Here is a 21731-nt window from a genome sequence, read left to right as displayed (position 1 = left end):
GATGGAAAACACTTTGTTTAGAATTAGTATATCTGATCTGAACCCTGAGCTCCCCATAAATCTGAGTTGATAGGGAGGATGACCAGGATAATACAAGGTAATCACGCAGAAAACAAACTCCTGTAAAAGCTTTAAAATAAGGCCCTGCTTTACTTGGTTTGCATGTATACAAAAAACAACAACAAAAAAAACAGCAATATTCAAACTTAGCACAGCTGCATAAAGTTGATCTATCCTGCACAAATTTGATCTACTAGCCAGGAATGGAAGGTTCTTTCTGAATGTTGCCATCATATAGATGTTGTTCATACAGGTCTAGTGCTGAAATATCATCTGTCTTTCTTGGCATTGCAGTTATGTATAAGAAATTGTCTTCGTCCAGATGGACTTTTCAACAATAGTAGCTGTTAATGCTGGACCAAAGGCCATTGTTAGTAGATACATTTTTCTTGTTTTTTTTTTTTTACCTTTCTCTGTCTAGTGTTTTATTAATAGTCAGCTTTCATTGTTCATGTTTTCAATATAAACACAGAGAGTTTGGCTTTGATGAACATTTATTACAACAGTCATATCCAATATTACCTCTCCACACACTGGACTGCTGTGGGTGGTCTACATTGTGAACTGTTCAGACAGAATTTGTATTTAAATGTTAGTATGAATGAACACTCAATAGAAATTGGATTTTAGAAGAAAATCTGAATTGAGCATCAAAACCTGCTGAGTGGGAAAAAAAAATCCTAAAATACTAAACATACAGCTGGTGTTACAATTGAAGGTTTAAATTAATGTAATCAATGATTACATGTTGTAATTTAATCATTGTGAAGACATTTTTGTTTCACCTTTGTTAAATGCCATTACAGCCTTAGGGGCATGAGTCTCTTAAACGTATTTGTTTCAATGACTGACAGTAAAAACATTGGCTGCTTTTTTAACTTTAACTCAGATGTTTTACATGAACATTTTACATAAGGTGTATAGGATGACTTCTCAAAATGTTATGTCTAAATAAGTCTAGATATGAAGGTAAACCAGTTTTTTTACAGTATCTGGCTTCTGATTACAGTGAACTAAACACAACTTAACTATTAAAAAACATAAAAGCCATATCTCTGTAACTCCATCTATAGAGTTATTTTAAACCATGTATAGTAAAAAAAAAATTACTTTAAGATTGACTTAGCCTTTTAACAAGTCTTTACCAAAGTTATTAAATGGCTTTTTTTAGGGACAACCCTTTTATTGACATTAAAAGTGCCTACATACAGTAGGTTAATATTTAAGCCGATGACACATATTTTAGCTCATTGGTGTAATATCCTTATTTTACAGCAAATTGTGTGTGATTGTTTTGAACTAACTTAATGAGCAAAACCTAGCTTATGCAAGTACTATTTTTTATTATTTATCTTTTTCTTTTAATATTGTAGTTCCATATATATTATATTAGGAGCCTTTGATTTTCATTTTAATATGTTAGAGAATTTTAGCTGTTTATTAATGAAGTAAAAATGCATGTCTCGTCCGCCACATCATGCTTGCAAGCAAGCAGGTTTGACTGCTTTTTATTTTTGAAAATTTGTTATAGAATGTCTTCATTGTGTTTATTTCCTTTTTTTATTGCATGAGCTTGGTTAATAAACAAAGATAATTAGATTCATTTGAATGAGTTTGCCCCTTAGTTTGCTTTGAAGCAACAAAAATTCCCCCATAACCTTTCAGAAAATATTCCATTAAATTTATTAATATGGCGCATATAGCGCAACACATGACACATCAAGGCACTTTACAGTTCAACTAGATCATACAGTCAAATTGATTCAAAGTTTTCTATCTAAAGAAAATCAGTTGATTGCATCGACTCATTGACTCGAATGCAATCCCTCACACTGAGCATGCTTGTAGCGACAGTGGAGAGGAAAACTCCCTTTTGAAAGGAAGAATCCTCCAGCAGAACCAGAATCAGTGTTCGCAGCCATCCGCCGATGCCGACTGGGGTTTAAGGAGACAGAAGCTGACATACAGTAAGAAGTGGAGATAAGAAAGGCAACTGTAAACCAGCTCCACATGCAGCCCTGTCCAGGAAACACACAGCCAGGCAGACGAGCTCCGAGCCAGCTCCCATGTCAAAGGAGGAGGAGAGCTAATCCAGCCAGTCAGTCAGAGAAACAGGACTACACTGAAAAACAGACCGATCTAAAAAATCTATAAACAAAGGTGTTGATGGCAGCAGTACAGCTTATATTTCTCTCCATGATGGCGTCACAGCCAACAGGAACAGACCAGATGAAGCTACTATAAGAAAAGCAGAGAGAGCATAATGTTAGAGATTGAACTAACAGATTCTGCAGAGAGGGAGAATAAAGATGGAATGAAGCAGAATGATGTCCCTATGTCCTCCAGCAGTCTAAGCCTATAGCTGCATAACTATAGAGATAGCTCAGGATAACCTGTGCCACTCTAACTATAAGCTTTATCAAAAAAAAAAAAGTTTTAAGCCTAGCCTTAAAAGTAGACAGGGTGTCTGCCTCACGGACTAAAACTGGTAGTTGGTTTAACAGGAGAGGAGCCTGATAACTAAAAGATCTGCCCCCCTTCTACTTTAGAAATTCTAGAAACCACTAGTTAACCTGCAGATTGAGAGCGAAGCGCTCTGTTAGGGACATAAGGAACAATCAGATCTCTGATATAAGATGGAGCTTGGCCATTTAAGGCTTTATATGTGAGAAGGAGGATTTTAACTTCTATTCTGGATTTAACAGGAAGCCAATGAATTAATTATAGGAGTCTGATTTATCCAGCACTAGCTATAGAAACACTTTGCAGCATCATCCTAACCTGTTTCTGTAGCTATCTGCTTAAGGTGGTGCCTTGACATATTGAAGCCACTGAGCAGCATCTCCCATAATGACAATCCTATCAATAGCTCAGTGTTATGAATTGTTTGTCATAGTGTGCTCATAGTGTTGTGTCAGTGAGAGTGCGCCATGAACAGGCACACAGACTGAGAAAGGAAATTTGACCGCTAGTTCAAACACTTGTGTGTTTATGTGCATATGTGAGCATGTCAGAGAGCAGATGGCTGTAGAACAGGTTGTAAAATATGCAGGAGCAGCCAGTTTTCCCTCAGATCCTCTCTCTATCTCTGTCTAGATTTCTGTCTGAGAGGAGACCCGCACTGCCATCTGATTCTAAATGCAACATATAGCCTCAGGGGAGAGCCGCTTGCTGGATTCTAATAGTTTTCCTCACATGTAATTATAAAACCGACAACACAGGAAACACAAAACCCCACAACTAACACCCTCCACACACTGTGTAAGTGGTGGGGTTGTGTTCAAAATAACACTTGTGTGTAAGTGGGTGCATGTGTGTCTTGGCCGTGCGGAGAGTGTTTGGGTCTGGCCTCTTATCTTTAGTTTGCACTGTGCAGGAGCAGCGGTTTGTGGAACATATAAGAATTAGAAGAACAAAAGGAGAACGGATGGTGGAGGAAGTGCATTTATTTGGATTCATCAAAGAGAAAAAAGGGATTAGACATGACATGGGAATATGCACATGCAAATAAGAGGACAGCAGTGACCCAAAATAAACATTACCTAATCTCATGCTATACTACCCCGATGATTTACTCCATTACTGTATCCCTAAAACAGAAATTAAAAACTCAGAGTAAATGTACTCAAGTTTGTTACCCTTCTTCTGGAGCTCTTTCTAAATTAAAAGCTACTAAATTTAAACTTCTGAAGTTTTGGGCTGCTTGTGAAGTGCCTTTCTACAAATATAGAATGTATAGAATGTGAATGTAGATTTAAGGACCACTTCTTTCTTTACTTAGATTTTACTGACGGAATAATTTCACTAATAATATTTTGGCCTCTTGAAGGCTCGAGATCGGGCCTTTTCGAGATCGGCCTGTTTTTCAGTGTAGTCCTGTTTCTCTGACTGTGACTGGCTGGATGTGCTCTCTTCATCCTCTGACATGGGAGCTGGCTCAGAGCTCGTCTGCCTGGCTGTGTGTTTCCTGGATTGGGCCGCCTTTTACAGTTACTTTTTGTATCTCTGCTTCTGTCTCCTTGAACCCCAATCAGCCTCGGCAGATGGCCGCTCAAACTGAGCCTGGTTCTGCTGGAGGTTTCTTCTTGTTAAAAGGGAGTTAATCCTCTCCACTGTCGCTACAAGCATGCTTAGTGTGAAGCATTGCATTTGAGTCATTGAGTCGATGCAATCAGCTGGTTTTACTTAGATAGAAAACTTTGAATCAATCTGACTGTATGATCTGGTGAACTGTAAAGTGCCTTGAGATGACATGTGCTGTAAAATGGCACAATATACATGAATTGAATTGAATTGGATTGAAGACATGCACAGAGCTGGAACCTTTCCAGGACAAAAAAAATAAAATCAAAAACCCAAAGAAAATGACATTGTAGAAAAGAAAAAAATTTGATGATCTCTTCTGGTTTAGATTCATACAATATTTTTTGTTTTAAGATAAATAAAGTACATGAAAAGATAGTAAACTGTAGCTTTAATTAATATAAAATATATATTTAGCTAGCTAGGTTTGACTTAGCTTAGCCTAGGATGTGTTTGCTGGACTTAACTTTGATTTATCTTATCTTAGCTAATTAGATTCCTCTTTTGAAACATTTCAATACAAGTAAACATTATTATGATAATTTTTGTACTATTGAGTAGTATTCCTTAAAACCCACTAAAGATCTTTCAGAACTCAGTAATTTACTCTCTAGAAATCTGCTTACTTTACTTTTTTTTGCTTTGTAGTTGTTCAGGTTGTTTTTGTTGATGTTGCTTAAAGGAATAGTACACCCAAAACATGATTAGCCTTCATTTTCTACTCACCCCCATGCTGAACAACACCCTGGAGTACTTTTTTGATATCTCAAATGCATCTGGAGATCTGGGAGGCTTCTTGCTGTCTGCTGACATTCAAATAATGGAGGTGCCCAGCGCCCGAGGCAGAAAGGTCCATAAAAGTCCACAAAAAACGTGTCAATATTCCTCCATACTGCTCGTCCAATGTATTCAAAGTGTCCTGAGTGGGTAGCATCCAGAATTTACTCGAAACGAAGTCATTTAGAATGTTTTTAGAGCATAAACAGTAGTGTATAGGATTTCCTGAAAGCGCGCACATGCGCGATCACGACGCTACGGAAGCCGGCAGACCAAACCAGCGCATTCAGCTCGGCAAAGAACTCATGCTCTTCCTCAACACTGAAGTCCTCAGACATTTTTCTTTCGTTGTTTCTTTCTTTGCACAGGTAAACGGCACATTTCTTCTTCTACGCTTGCATTATTGGAAGAGCAGACGCTGAATGCGCACTTTCATCTGGTTTTTGTCTGCCGGCTTCCGTAGCGTCGTGATCGCGCAGGTGCGCGCTTTCAGGAAATCCTATACACTACTGTTTATGCTCTAAAAACATTCTAAATGACTTCGTTTCGAGTAAATTCTGGATGCTACCCACTCAGGACACTTGGAATACATTGGACGAGCAGTATGGAGGAATATTGACACGTTTTTGTGGACTTTTATGGACCTTTCTGTCTCGGTCACCATAGACCTCCATTATTTGAATGTCAGCAGACAGCAAGAAGCCTCCCAGATCTCCAGATGCATTTGAGATATCAAAAAAGTACTCCAGAGTGTTGTTCAGCATGGGGGTGAGTAGAAAATGAAGGCTAATCATGTTTTGGGTGTACTATTCCTTTAAGACATCTCAGTAACTATTAGTGAGAATTAGTATAGTACTTAGTACTTAGTATAGATATTTGATATATGGTAAATGGCATGTACTTATATAACGCCTTTATTCAAGTCAGGAGACTTGACCAAAGCGCTTTACACTACATTCATTCACACACACACTCACACACTGATGGTGGCAAGCTACATTGTAGCCACAGCTGCCCTGGGGCTCACTGACAAAAGCGGGGCTGCCGCACACTGGCGCCACCGGGCCCTCTGACCACCATCAGTAGACAATGCAGGTGAAGTGTCTTGCCCAAGGACATAACGACACTGAAAGTCGTAGTCGGGGCTTGAACCGTCAATCCTTCGATTTCAGGGCAAACTCCTACATCCTACCCCACTTTATCGCTTAAGCGATAAAGCAAAATAGTTATTAAGCGAATATTTTATCTAATCACACCTCAAACTTTTGCTTTACAAGTTCTTAAATACAACCAAACATTAGTGAATATTTTGCTAGAATTACTTAGTTTAAATGTTCTTATTACACCAATTTAGTTAAAAGCTTTAAAAAAAAACTAGTGTTGCGCCGATACCAGGATCGGGCGGAGCCCCGATATGGCACTAAAATGGTGGTATCGGTATCAGCGAGTAGCGACAAAGAGGGCACCAATACCATTTTGAGAGCCAAAAGTTTAGTCAACTATTGTCACCCATTCCAGGTAGGCAACAAAAAGTTCTACTGGATTCACTCTGTATTAGTCTTTTTCCTGCTTCACAAAGGTAGGCAGCAGCTTGACAAAGCCATGATGGCAATTATTTCACATCCAAGTAGTATGCAGTTCTTCATATAAACACACACATCAAATCTTAGACAAACTTTATTTCATTTTGTATGCACATTGTATACAGCACTACAATTATTTTGCATACAGCTTACAACAGTGTAATGATATTGCAGTTGAAGTAAGATAAACATTAGCAGTATTACCAGTATTATTACCAGTCAAAGCAGCAGCAGTGATCAGAATGTAAACAATGCAGGAGAAAAATAAGCCAGTTTAAAAATAATGGTGTGTGCCAAGTGTCATATTTAGTTGAAAATGCTTGCAGGTTGTTGGGAACTGACACAGGAATCCACTTTGATTGTATAACTGGTTTTTAGGTTAAGAAACAACTTTCTGTATTGGCTGTTAAATCATACAACAGCTAAAGCTGATGATATAACCATATTTTTTTATATGGAATATTCATATAATCATCACATTATACATGTATATGAACAGAACAGCTGGTGGAAGAATCCAGGCAAGTGTTGGTTTCCCTGGCACTACTAGACACTCACTCTGTTACCCAAAATATAAGCGTAGGTATATGGAAAAACAGCCTTACATTTGATGAATACATTCACTTCATCTATTAACCTACACACAGCAGGATAAAGGCAAGGCAGCTGATGCCAATCCTGTGCTGTAACTAGGTCAGAGCCAACAGAGATGAATCTCACCAAAGTTTTTCATTGCCCCTCTCTCTTTCTTCTATTCCTCTGTCGCTGTCATGTAATTAATAACAGATGTTCTTTGGGGAGAAGATGAATAAATGAAGAGGGTGAGTGGGTGCTGGTACAGAGGCTACAAACTCTTAGATCAGTGTGGGGTACGGAGAGAGATAGTGACATGTCTCAGCAAGAGGCCTCTGAAATTAGCAGCCCTGGCATGTAAAAGTTAGATGTCACAGGGTTTAGGTGGCAGCGTCAAGTGAAGTGTAAAATTTGACAAAGCGATAATGTTTAATGCTTTATAAAAGCAACTGTTTGTGTTTTTATCCAGAAGAAATAGGTCAATTCCCACCTTCTTTAGACAAATTGCTGTATTGTTACATTGAAAACTTACATATGGAAATTCAACATCGACCCATGATGATTTATGACTCTACAAAAAAAGACTACAGCTGACAACTAAATTCAAAGTAGTAGGAATGGCCGTTCCACAGTAACATTGTTTGAAAGAAGTTTTTGCTTTATAGATAAAATCCCTGAACCTACTGTAATTTAGCTCGACATGCATGGAAGGAAAAAACGATGTACCAACAGCATTTTAAATTAATGTTTGATGATGAAAAGTGTTTTCATAAATATTTTAGCAATAAACAGTTCAAGCCTAGCTGGTTGATAAGTCAGGCTTTTTGCTTGGGTTGAGCCTGTTTTAGGTGATTTTTAAAAACAGTTACTTTTGTGTGACCATAAAACATGACCAATGACTTAAAGACGTGGACTTTGGTTATAGAATTTGACCGACTAAAATTAGAAAGGCACAAATGCGCTCATTGCTCTGTTAAACAGCTTCCCATCGGTGTGCATCTTGTTTGCACTGTTACTCCTGTTATTCCGTTCTACCATTCACTCTATCCAATCGCTTGCTTTCACTCATTTCAATGAGACCATCCAGCTCAAGTATGACTCAGAAAGGTGTGTCAGTCTACCATGTGTGAATCAGGACAGTGTGTGTTCATGTTAGCTAAGGATTGCTGATTAGACTGTGTTTTCACACCCTGTCATTTGAAATGCCGTCATGTTTTCTTCTTTCTTTTCCTCTTTTCTTCCGGTCTTCACAATTTGCTCTGCTGTTCCTCTTTGTGTTTTAAAGTCTCTTGTCTTTTGTTTCCGTCACTTTCTCTTTTCGTTTCTAATCGAGACAGCAGAGCAATCTGGAATATCCGTTACGTGTAAATTATTGTTTGGGTGTTTTTTTTTTTTTTTTTTGTTCCAGTCAGTGTTGTTTTTTGATTTATTTTACTGAGTGTTTGCTGGGTTTCACCATCGGATATCATTTTCTTGACAGCTAAGGTCAAAACACGTTTCCTGGCAAGCACTGAGTGTTGAGGTTTATTATTGAGCCATTCACAATGAAGGACAGGAGGATAAAAGCAGCAATCGCATTAAACCAAAGTGGTTCCTCGCAATTAGGAGACTATCATTGTTCCTTCCTTTTTTTTTGTCACGGTATCTAAAATTCAAAATGCACTCTTGCTGCTTTTATCTTCTATGTCCTTTTCTAATCTTCACGTTCATTTCATTTGTCATCTATGCTCCAAATGTAATTGCCTGTCAACCCCTATCCATCAGTCTGGCCTTTACCCTCAATCACATTTTGAGGAGATCCAGCTAAATAGCAACCATATTATGAATAGTCCTCACAGCAATATCCTGTATTCAGTTAAGATTGGTTGAAAGATCTTTGTTTTGATTGAGTAGCCAACTCAAAATCCTTATCCTCTACACCTTTTGCCCGGCTTCAGTTTTACGTCCAGCTTCAAACCCATTTTCAGTATATACAGGTGCTGGTCATAAAATTAGAATATCATGAAAAAGTAGATTGATTTCAGTAATTCCATTTAAAAAGTGAAACTTGTATATTATATTCATACATTACATACAAACTCATATATTTCAGATGTTTATTTTGTTTAATTTTGATGATTACAAATGACAACAAATGAAAATCTCAAATTCATCATATCAGAAAATTAGAATATTACTGAAGACCAATAAAAACAAAGGATTTATAGAAATGTTGGCCAACTGAAAAGTATGAACATGAAAAGTATGAGCATGTACAGCACTCAGTATTTAGTTGGGCCTCCTTTGGCCTGTATTACTGCAGCAATGCGGCGTGGCATGGAGTCGATCAGTCTGTGGCACTGCTCAGGTGTTATGATAGCCCAGGTTGCTCTAATAGTGGCTTTTAGCTCTTCTGAATTGTTGGGTCTGGTGTATTGCATCTTCTTCTTCACAATACCCCATAGATTTTCTATGGGGTTAAGGTCAGGAGAGTTTGCTGGCCAATTAAGTACAGGGATACCATGGTCCTTCAACCAGGTACTGGTAGCTTTGGCACTGTGTGCAGGTGCCAAGTCCTGTTGGAAAATGAAATCTGCATCTCCAAAAAGTTGGTCAGCTGCAGGAAGCATGAAGTGCTCTAAAACTTCCTGGTATGTGGCTGCGTTGACCCTGGACCTCAGAAAACACAATGGACCAACACCAGCAGATGACATGGCACCCCAAACCATCACTGACTGTGGAAACTTTACACTGGACTTCAAGCAACGTGGATGAAGTGCCTCTCTTCTTTTCCTCCAGACTCTGGGACCTTGATTTCCAAAGGAAATGCAAAATTTACTTTCATCAGAGAACATGACTTCGGACCACTCACCAGCAGTCCAGTCCTGTTTCTCTTTAGCCCAGGCAAGACGCTTCTGACGCTGTCTGTGGTTCAAGAGTGGCTTGACACAAGGAATGCGACAGCAGAAACCCATGTCTTTCATACGTCTGTGTGTGGTGGTTCTTGAAGCACTCACTCCAGCTGCAGTCCACTCTTTGTGAATCTCCCCCACATTTTTGAATGGGTTTTGTTTCACAATCCTCTCCAGGGTGCGGTTATCTCTCTTGCTTGTACACTTTTTTCGACCACATCTTTTCCTTCCCTTCGCCTCTCTATTAATGTGCTTGGACACTGAGCTCTGTGAACAGCCAGCCTCTTTAGCGATGACCTTTTGTGTCTTGCCCTCCTTGTGCAAGGTGTCGATGGTCGTCTTTTGGACAACTGTCAAGTCAGCAGTCTTCCCCATGATTGTGTAGCCTATAGAACTAGACTGAAAGACCATTTAAAGGCTTTTGCAGGTGGTTTGAGTTAATTAGCTGATTAGAGTGTGGCACCAGGGGCCATCAATTTTGAACCTTTTCACAATATTCTTATTTTCTGATATGATGAATTTGAGATTTTCATTTGTTGTCATTTGTAATCATCAAAATTAAACAAAATAAACATCTGAAATATATGAGTTTGTATGTAATGTATGAATATAATATACAAGTTTCACTTTTTAAATGGAATTACTGAAATCAATCTACTTTTTCATGATATTCTAATTTTATGACCAGCACCTGTATACTTCAAACCAATACACTCACAAGATCACAGTATTCTCATAGTGCTGTGGTGTGCCTGCTCATCGATCCCACAATCAATAAGGAGCCTTACTGTGTCTGTATTTCCCAAAAAAAGACTACCTCAGAAATGTATGAAATTATGTTTTTGAGTGTGGCCATGTGCAAAAGGAACTCTCACACTAAATCCTCGGCTTCAAACACTGTCTCCCATCAAGGGAGGCTATGAGAATAAAATTGGGAGCTTCTAAAGAGGAATATTAGCTGTTCGGGTTGCTTTTGAACGGGGAATGTTTTTCTTTACTCTGTTCCCTCTAACTGTTCTTGCTTATTTGACTGGCCTTCCGACAAACTTTAAAAAGGGGTTTAAGATCTCATTTGAAGATTGCGGATTTAATGTTGAGGAATCTTAAGAGCAAGTTCCAACTAAACTATATATGAGCCATGAAAGTTAGTTGGTTTAACATGTCGGTTGGGCATAAGTGAATCCACCTGTCCTATGCTGTCACCTGTTTACATATCTGCCTTCCATTTTAACTAGGAGGCCAAAACGTACTTATAGGAGGATTAGCTTAGAAAAAAACAGCAAATCCCACAAAATATATATTTTTTAAAGAATGTTATTATTAATAAGGGGAAAAACAAGTAATTCAAAGCAACATGGCCATGTATAAAAAGGTGATCACCCATTAAAGCGAATTAATGGTTGGAACTCCCTTAGCAGCAACAACTGCAATCTAGTGTTTACTAGTGATTACTTTCAATGAATCTTCTATAGCTCTATGAAAGATTGGGCACACAGATCACTACACATTGTTGTTTTTAAGACAATGTTTTGACAATTAATGCCTGTTTAACATCAGTTCTTTTTTGTTATGTGTTTTTTTTTTTTTTTACCTTTTGGAGGAGGTGCACTCTGGGGGTTTAGATTGGTCAGTCAGCCACATCTGGAAAAGCTCTCCACAGTTCTATATTTTTACTATCTGTTAATAATGGTTCCCTGGAGTCCCAAAGCTTTAGAAAGGGCTTTTGTAATCCTTTTGAGACTGATAGATCTTAATGACTTTATTTCTTATTTGATTCCTGATTTTCTTTATCTCGGCATGTCTAGCTTTTGAGGATCTTTTTTTGTATTTCACTTTGTCAGGTCATATTTTGGTGAGTTTGAGGACACCAAAGTGAGTTGGTGAATGAGTTGGTTCTCTAGTTGCACCAAGGGAAAGACCTTTTTTCAGCTAGAGAAAGTAAACTCAGCTGAAGTAAAGCAGTTATGATTTACTGGGGCGCAATCACTTTTCACTCGGCCATTTAGATTTTGATTGTTTTTTTTCTCCCTTGGGAATGTAATTTTGTTTTTAATTGTCTAATATTCAGAATGATTTAATGTTTTCAAACACTTAAGTATGACAAATATATATAAAAAAAAGAGGAAAAAAAACTTATTCAAAAGTTAAATCTAAAACAATTTCTTTGTGTCTAGGATGTCAATATCAGGTTAATTTTCTAAAGGTTAAAAACAGATTTTCCCAAACTTTTTTGTAAAGAATATACTTAAATGTTTCTGTATCTTCTCAGTTCTTGCTCTTAATTGCTTTGATTTCAGCTGTTGTATATTGGCAGCCAACTTTTAAACCTAAAGTTGTAATGTTGCTGTCAGTTTAACACAAACTCAGTGGGTAACCACTCAATCACTATATTAAGCGGGGACTATATAGTGATCTTTATGGTGACCTCAGTTAATTGACCGTTCAGAAAGATGGTCTCTACTTTTCGCCCTTGTGGTCTCATGACTCCAGCTCCCCCCACAGTGGCTGCCCCATCTTTATTCTCCCTCGCCCACAAAACAAATCCCACAATGCTTTGCGATGAGAGCTCTTGCAAAGCATCCTGGGATATACTGTATATGCTCATACGGTGACCATCTATATACTAACTTCTTTTCAAGGTGCATTGTGGGAAATTTGGTGTGCACTACTTTTTTCTGACCCATAGACATTCAGATACTCCTATACAGGTGCTGGTCATAAAATTAGAATATCATGAAAAAGTAGATTGATTTCAGTAATTCCATTTAAAAAGTGAAACTTGTATATTATATTCATACATTACATACAAACTCATATATTTCAGATGTTTATTTTGTTTAATTTTGATGATTACAAATGACAACAAATGAAAATCTCAAATTCATCATATCAGAAAATTAGAATATTGTGAAAAGGTTCAAAATTGATGGCCCCTGGTGCCACACTCTAATCAGCTAATTAACTCAAACCACCTGCAAAAGCCTTTAAATGGTCTTTCAGTCTAGTTCTATAGGCTACACAATCATGGGGAAGACTGCTGACTTGACAGTTGTCCAAAAGACGACCATCGACACCTTGCACAAGGAGGGCAAGACACAAAAGGTCATCGCTAAAGAGGCTGGCTGTTCACAGAGCTCAGTGTCCAAGCACATTAATAGAGAGGCGAAGGGAAGGAAAAGATGTGGTCGAAAAAAGTGTACAAGCAAGAGAGATAACCGCACCCTGGAGAGGATTGTGAAACAAAACCCATTCAAAAATGTGGGGGAGATTCACAAAGAGTGGACTGCAGCTGGAGTGAGTGCTTCAAGAACCACCACACACAGACGTATGAAAGACATGGGTTTCTGCTGTCGCATTCCTTGTGTCAAGCCACTCTTGAACCACAGACAGCGTCAGAAGCGTCTTGCCTGGGCTAAAGAGAAACAGGACTGGACTGCTGGTGAGTGGTCCAAAGTCATGTTCTCTGATGAAAGTAAATTTTGCATTTCCTTTGGAAATCAAGGTCCCAGAGTCTGGAGGAAAAGAAGAGAGGCACTTCATCCACGTTGCTTGAAGTCCAGTGTAAAGTTTCCACAGTCAGTGATGGTTTGAGGTGCCATGTCATCTGCTGGTGTTGGTCCATTGTGTTTTCTGAGGTCCAGCGTCAACGCAGCCACATACCAGGAAGTTTTAGAGCACTTCATGCTTCCTGCAGCTGACCAACTTTTTGGAGATGCAGATTTCATTTTCCAACAGGACTTGGCACCTGCACACAGTGCCAAAGCTACCAGTACCTGGTTGAAGGACCATGGTATCCCTGTTCTTAATTGGCCAGCAAACTCTCCTGACCTTAACCCCATAGAAAATCTATGGGGTATTGTGAAGAAGAAGATGCAATACACCAGACCCAACAATTCAGAAGAGCTAAAAGCCACTATTAGAGCAACCTGGGCTATCATAACACCTGAGCAGTGCCACAGACTGATCGACTCCATGCCACGCCGCATTGCTGCAGTAATACAGGCCAAAGGAGGCCCAACTAAATACTGAGTGCTGTACATGCTCATACTTTTCATGTTCATACTTTTCAGTTGGCCAACATTTCTATAAATCCTTTGTTTTTATTGGTCTTCAGTAATATTCTAATTTTCTGATATGATGAATTTGAGATTTTCATTTGTTGTCATTTGTAATCATCAAAATTAAACAAAATAAACATCTGAAATATATGAGTTTGTATGTAATGTATGAATATAATATACAAGTTTCACTTTTTAAATGGAATTACTGAAATCAATCTACTTTTTCATGATATTCTAATTTTATGACCAGCACCTGTAAAATGGAAGGGCAGACATTCGGAGACAGCCTATGTCACAGAGTTTGATTAGTGTACAGAACTGACTTGAAGAGATAACCGGGTCACAAGGTGTGCAACTCATCTGGTGATTTATAAAATTATTTGAAGATTCTAGTTTTTAGAAAAAAAAGAATGAATAACGGGCAAAATAAATATAGAACTGCATCAGGTTTGTCATCAGTGGTGGTGATGCAACGAGATCTTAGACCCCTTTCAGTTTCTGTCATAGAAGGTTTATCAAATATTCTCTGACTTTATGTCAAATATTTAAATGTAAATACAGGGAGCAGGTGCTAAAATTACAGAGAGCTTAGTCTTGACCTCTCTGTACATTTTCACTTTTGTTCCTTTGATTTATTGATTATATCCAATGTTTAGAAAATGTCTCATCGCCCTCATCAGAGAAGGGATTAGGAGAAAAGAAGTGGGGAGAAGGGAGAGCAGGAAGTGGCATTGTAATAACCTTCCAATTGATATGTTCCTGTTTTAATAAAAGAATGAAAGAAGAAGCTTCAGTCTTCATAGAGAGTGGCAATCGGTCTATTGAAGAGGAAAGAACAGTGAAAGTGGGAGCAGCAAAGGTCTGGTTTTCAAATCCTCACCTCTGTTGCTTTGCTACACTCAATTTTGACCTAACTGTAGATTGTTTAAGGTTTTGTCAAAAAACATCAGCTTCCTTCTCCCATATTCCCCCGACCTTTATTTGGCTTCGCCCTTTCTGTTCTTTTCATGATACAAGGTCATTGTTGAACGGCTTCCTATTTGCTCACATTGGCAGTTCCATAATAAACAATTTCCCGACCTAGTAACTAATATATTTTACTATGGAACAATGTAATTGGGTCAGGTACAGGGGAAAACATAACACTACCTTGGAGCCTCTGCTTTAACGCATTAGAAGTAGACTGGCTATATCTGTCTCTGTCTACCTTAGCTCGCCCTGCACCTGGAGAGAGTAAGTAGAGCAGAGGAAGAGTAATGGCTGCAGATCAGAAGATGATGAAGAATAGTGTAAATACAAACTCCCAGTGAAACAAAAACAAGCTGTTGAGTCCTGCAACAGTTCTGCCAACCTGTACAGATGTAAAGCAGTTCTCTCAAACATATCCTAGACGTCCTAAAACTGTTCACCCAGTGGCCATATTGTTTGACATCTAAATTTATAGCTCTGTTTATAAAGAGCTTGTGACGCTATGAAAAAATTTCAGGTGTCTGGATCAAATAAAGTTGTGAGGTGCTGAGTAGGATAGCCTATAACAAAGTGTGCCAGCAAGCTGAGGTGCCCTTATTTTAGGAGCCAGACTGAGCACACCATAAGCCATACTGTTTTCCTTTCTCTGGCACGCACATCTCTGTAGGTGTTCAGCAACGGTCAAACTCTACAGCCAGCCACCCTGAGATTCACCCCACATGACTGGTATTCTAGGGAATATCTCCTGTTGTCAATATTGATAATACCCAGCAAGCGGAAAATTATCTGTCAGCAGCCATGATCCGGAAACTAAAATGATTTTGGTTGCAAGAACTCTGTGAAAGTGAAACCCCATGCCAGTAACATTCAAAATATCTTGCTTTAAACATTTCAATCAAAAGACTTTCAACTTTTTAGACAGTTTATAATTTTTATTTAAATTTTTTTAATTGCCTATTACTCAGCTCATCTACTATATGCCCATAAGACATATTATTTAACAAGTTTGAAATACTTATTAGAAATTATTGAGATTTACAATTATTTAGTTTAAGGTTATAAAAACGTCTGTTTTTGACAAGTTCCTCTTCAATAATCAAAAGAAAGACTTTGTTGTCTATTGTCCAACGTTTTGAGTTTGGAACCTGCTTTCACAAATTCTCTGCTAGATTTAAGTCAAGATTCTAAAAGTGTTCTCAGAAAACAGTAATATAATAACTTTTTTGTTAAAAAACAAATAGCTGTCTATATTACCGTGAACATAAAGCTGTCCTATTATTAACTTGTTGGCATTTAGCCTTTTAGCTCACTATTACAGTAGCTCATTAAGAGAGTTTCTATCCTGTATAAGCTTTTTAGCTCAAAGGGCAGTCTTTAAAATGTGACTAGTTTTACAGCCTAATAGCTTGTAAGCCACTTGTCCCCTTTAGCTGTTACATGTAGCTCTACTATAACCTTCTCAATATATCATTATCTGTTCAGTTTGCAAATGTTGTTGTAGCCTAGAATTATTTTGTTAGCTTTCTTCCAGCTAGTATAGCATCCCGGATTTCCGGTGACGTCTGGTCTCCCGTTTTCGACCACCTGTCCCCGGCTAAAGCTATCCCCAAATTTACAGTTTTATGAATGAGGGGAAAAATGTTGCATACAAACTGTTATTTTAGTAGAAAGAGCGTGCAAGCATGCTGCACACAGAAACAGCTGTTAACGTATGGATTAGCAGAGTACACCAGCTTTAAAGCAGACGAAGAAGTTTGTTATTACAGCCGGCTGTACGCAGCTACGCTGTGAAATCCCACATCCTTTGAAACCGCCCCGCTCCGCTGAGAATGATCCAGATTTATAGATGTGGTTAAATGGTAGTAATTTAATCTGAATATAAAAATCTAATGTAACTTTTTTAATAGTGACACAGCATTTAATACAGGCTGCTGAAGGCTACCCAATGCACTGCAGCTGTCCAGAATACAGTATAAACACCTGGAGGCCGTTTCATTATATAGTTATCATTATGCAGAAAAAAATATGTTTTTCAATTTTTTTATATATTTAAAAAAGTTTCATTTTAATTTTTTGGAAGGGAATAGGAGGGAAATTACCACAGACTATTAATGCAAACTGGCCTGTCCCTGAAAACAACATTTATATTAATTAAATTAGTATGTATAAATGGGTAAAAACATCACTTTCCCAGTTTCCTATTTTAATTTTCCTAAAACATATTTATTTTTATCTATGAAATTTTCCCAGATTAAATTGCAGAAATCTGACCACCTTAAACTAGTAAGCTCTTAGCTCATTAAAATGCTTTTAGGTTATAGCTTGATTTAAGTGTTATAGTCTACTATTGTATTGATAACTTTTAGCTTCATTGCCTACTGTCACTTCACTATTAGTCCCAGAAACTCACTTCATCCTATCAACTTATTTGCACATGTGCTAACACACAAGCTTTTTAGCAAGCCAATAAACACGCTTTTTTCATTTTAGGAAAGTGTCATTAAGCAATCATTTCAAAAAGCAATATGTTTTTAGAATAAACAAAAAATGAAAGGCATGCTAAACTATTTATAGTTACAATATATACAATACAAGTTTTGTTATCAATGTTAGAATGCAGACCTCTAAAACCCAATAGATTGTTGATTGATCTGAGGAACTGATAGTGTCAGCTCAGAGCAAAGCACCTTAACAAAAGCTACTTTATTGATTGATTGATTAACTTTATTTACTCAATTTGGACAGTGACTAACATGTGATCCCATATGTTAATCTATATTCTTATTATCTAGCTCTTTAAAAAAATAGATTTTTTTATATCACTACAATGAAATCTGAAAACAAAACCATAGTTAGCCTGATGCATTTCTTTTAGCACATGCACATATAAGCGGACAAATTGTGCTTCCGGAAGAAATGCTGTAGTAACACTAAATGGTATTTCTTTAAAATGCTTTAAGCGAGGTTGACTAATAAAAAGATGTTTCCAGTAGCTTAGTAGCTCTCTGGTGCCTAGATTTTTCTGCAATAGCCCTTTAGACAGACTGTTATAATGCCACTCAATTGTTTACCTTCTTTTAGTTTGTTAGTATCCTTTTCTAGTATTTTAATAGCTTTAATGGACCCACTGATTACCTCAAAATAGTTCTGTAACTTATGCCCAAAAAGAAAGAAAATATCAATGAATAAACATGAATATGCTTAATTTAATTTACATTTAACTATTTCATTTCCCTCCTTATTGTGTTTTTATGAGATTGGTTTAAATTTGCAGAAGCTTTAGTTTTAAAATATCCTTAATTTTTTTTAGGATAAAGGAGTCTCCATCTTCCTTGCCTCATGGAAACAAGATGCATCCTGGAAAGGCAGATTGCTTGAATTTTTTTATTTTAACAAACTGTGTGATTTACAGTCATTTCATGGTATATAAGTAGAGTTCCTTTAATGGATGGGAAACTCCATAAAGATGCATGCCTGTGCTGACTATAGGAAGCTTTCAAAATGACCTTTTATCTTTTTATCAACTTATTTTTAGATATTTCATTTGCCAAATTTCCCCACCATGTAACTTCTCCTTCACTGATATGGCGATAAGGTGTTAGATGGCGTAGGCTTCCTCTTTCTTCCTCATCCTCACTCTAAACTCATCTATCCTTCCTCTGGAAGGAAGGAGTAGGGGAGAGACAGAGTGATGGATGAGAATGGCAAACTACTTTCCTACACTATTACATAGGTTCTTCACCTGAGAGGTGAATGAGGTAAGGAAAGGCAGATCTTGATTGGTCCCAGAGAAAAAAAAGGGATATCTCCTGAATGAAGTTTCACTGGGGAATTGATCCAAAATATAAAGTTTGGTAATAATTAAAAGAGGTGGATATGTGCTTCATCAGTCATTGGCATAGAATACTTGATGAGAGTCTCCCTTTTTGTTTGTCTGTCATCCGATCTACCTTTCTACTTTATAATCTCTCACTTCTTTTCCCACAATGTTGTATTGTCAGTCTGATTCAACCATCAAATATAACTAATTCCTCCTTTTTCCACAGATGATTCATTGTTATTTTTTTCCTCAGCACTCTAGGCCTTCTGTACATTGTCCCTGCTTATTACCTCCTAGCTCACTATTTGACCACCACCTCCCCTCCTCTTCTTCCCATTACCCCTCCTCATCCTGGTTACCCGTTCCCTTACTCCCCCACCCAACTCCCCCAATTCCAACAGAAGCTCAGAGTAAGCCTTACTACTCGGATTACTCCCCCACTCGGCTGCTCATCCACAAGCTGTGCACCAGCCATTACCTGGACCTCTTCATCACCATTGTCATAGGCCTGAACGTCATCACCATGTCTATGGAGCACTACGATCAGCCGAAGGTCAGACAATAAACATTTCTAGACAGGATCACAAATTGCTTCTTGTATCTCTGCTTCTGTCTCCTTGAACCCTAGTCGGCCTCAGCAGATGGCCGCTCACACTGAGCCTGGTTCTGCTGGAGGTTTCTTCCTGTTAAAAGGGAGTTTTTCCTCTCCACTGTTGCTACAAGCGTGCTTAGTGTGAGGGACTGCTTTCGAGTCGATGCAATCAACTGTTTTTCCTTAGATAGAAAACTTTGAATGAATTTGACTGTATGATCTGGTGAACTGTAGAGTGCCTTTAGATGACGTGAATTGGCGCTATAGAAATAAACTGAATTGAATTGAAATTCGCCATGTGGAAGATTTTAAATCCCTTGAACCTTTTTCCTCTATTAGCGAGACTTAAAATTAAAACTGTATTTTTGAAAGATCAAAAGGAATGAATTTATTGTGTAGTAATAATAAAAAATGATGCATATTTTAGAAGAGATGCCTAAATAAGAACCTTAAAAGAGGAGGGGGATCTCGAGCATTGAATATACTATATATGTGTTGTGTGACAGGAGAAGGTATTTAGCTGAATGGATGCACTGATTAATAAGCAGTACATTTGAACAATTAGAAAGTTAAAGTAGACCGCAAGGTAAAGAAATGTTTTACAAACTGTGCCTTGCTGTTTGGTGTGACTTTGCCACCCTTGAGAGATTATTTAAATCCTTGCTGACCTGCAGCGCTCTCTTTGACGCTCTCTTAAAGGTCAGTTTTTACATGCAGATGGAAACAGTTTTCACAGTGGCATCAGTGTGATTTTGTGCTCGGTTTAACTAAAAATATAGTATCTGGTGCTAAATATGATCTCTTTGTTATATACAGAAGCTTACTAAAGCACTGAAGAACTGCAACTACATCTTCACCGTTATTTTCGTTCTGGAATCAGTCTTCAAGCTGGTGGCATTCGGATTTCATCGCTTCTTCAAGGACAAGTTAGTATATGGCATTTCTTTTCCCTTTGAAAACGACTTTGTAATTCACCAGCACAATCCCAACAGGAGACGAGTACTGCAGCATTGCTGACATAAATATGCATTTAAACACATACAATCACCTCATTTGTCCAGACCAAAGAGTTTGATTCTAATTCTTAAGAATACAAGCTAAATAAGCATATTGCATCATGATTTATCTGAGAAGGGGGAAAAAAAACCAGCAGAGATGTTACAGTAAACCTAGTTTAACAAAACCACTTACACCCTTTTCTATCTCTTTACAAAGTAGTGGTATTTCCACTTCTCTATTTGATTGATTTGAGGTGGAACATTTGGTTTTCACTCGGTTTACTAATATATGCATCTGTTGTGTCATGTTTTTCACGTGTTTGGCCCACATGCAGACAACACTCGGGAGACAGGAAGCAGATTCAGGGTTTTATTAAAGCTCAGAAATAAATTCAGAGAAACGAGAAAACTAAACAATGAGTCAGCGTCAGGCAGAGTCACGGGACCGGGGTTTGCACGAGCTGAAAAGGGAGAGATGAATTAGACAGCGCGCCGCGGACGGGCCGCGCGTAAAGAGGTGCGTAAGGCTTACCACTGAGCTCAGAAAGCGCACTGGGGAGGTGGTGTGGAGGAGCGGACTCAGCGCTGCCTGGGTGAGGTGATCCGGTGACTGGGTGACCGATGAGCGGGCCGGGGAAACTCGTGCAGGATCCAAGCTGCGCCGTTGGGAGCAGTGATCAGCGATCAGCTGGAGACACCAGGCGAGCACTGGGGAAACGCCCGGAGCAGGTTTAGAGTCGAGGGAGCGTTCTAGGAGACACAGGAGAAAGGTGATCAAAACAGGAAAGGTTCAGGCTGTCAAAGACAGTGGCCAACTGAGGCGTACCACACAAGGTTAACACTCTGGCATCCTCCAGCTGTCAGAGAGCTCCTTTTATAGCGCAGACAGGTAACCACAGAACGAGCCTCAGGTGTGTACCACGCCCACCAGTCAACTCCAGTCACCTGTGCAGAAAGCAGGGGCAGAAAAAGCACAACACTACCTGCTGAGTCCTGACATGTTGTAATTTACAATGTGTTTTAAAAAAGGTGAAAAAGGTTAGTGAAAAGTTTGTATTTATGTTTTAATTCGACAATGTTTAGAGCTATGTCAGAATTTTGTCAGCTGGGTTTTTTTCATTAAATCTGTTCAATTCCAGGTGTTTGCTGGAAAAAAATGCATAATATCTGGGAAAGTATATAAGAAAAAAGATGTTTTACTGACACATATCTAAAATGTCTTAGGTACTAAATCATTCTCAAGACTAAGCCAAAAGCAATTAATCCAGGTAAAATGTTTTGGCCTTACAGGGAAAATACTGTTTTTTCTGCACCTCAAATGGAG

General features: G+C 38.3%; 1 protein-coding gene and 1 long non-coding RNA gene across 16 annotated transcripts in view; one reads left to right on the top strand and one right to left on the bottom strand.

Annotated features, from left to right (window-relative positions):
* Positions 1-21731, top strand: part of cacna1g (calcium channel, voltage-dependent, T type, alpha 1G subunit) — a 384250-nt gene that overhangs the window by 336213 nt on the left and 26306 nt on the right. For 12 of the 15 annotated variants that reach the window (XM_038280073.1, XM_038280083.1, XM_038280085.1 and 9 more), the window contains 2 exons: positions 19219-19370; positions 20226-20335. In XM_038280073.1, coding sequence (XP_038136001.1) covers positions 19219-19370; positions 20226-20335 — 262 coding nt within the window. The remainder of the gene's footprint in view (positions 1-19218; positions 19371-20225; positions 20336-21731) is intronic. The other 3 variants (XM_038280081.1, XM_038280074.1, XM_038280078.1) reach the window with 1 other exon arrangement.
* Positions 20720-21399, bottom strand: LOC119780167. Its single transcript, XR_005280345.1, has 3 exons — positions 21234-21399; positions 20940-21157; positions 20720-20868 (listed from the first exon to the last, which is right to left on the bottom strand). It is a non-coding gene; the product is annotated as an uncharacterized LOC119780167 (long non-coding RNA).

The sequence above is a fragment of the Cyprinodon tularosa genome, unplaced genomic scaffold (genome assembly GCF_016077235.1).
Source record: "Cyprinodon tularosa strain WSP-4 unplaced genomic scaffold, ASM1607723v1 ctg156, whole genome shotgun sequence".
NCBI lineage: Eukaryota > Metazoa > Chordata > Actinopteri > Cyprinodontiformes > Cyprinodontidae > Cyprinodon > Cyprinodon tularosa.
Note: the sequence above shows the minus strand (reverse complement) of the source record. Positions and strands in the feature narration are given on the sequence as shown.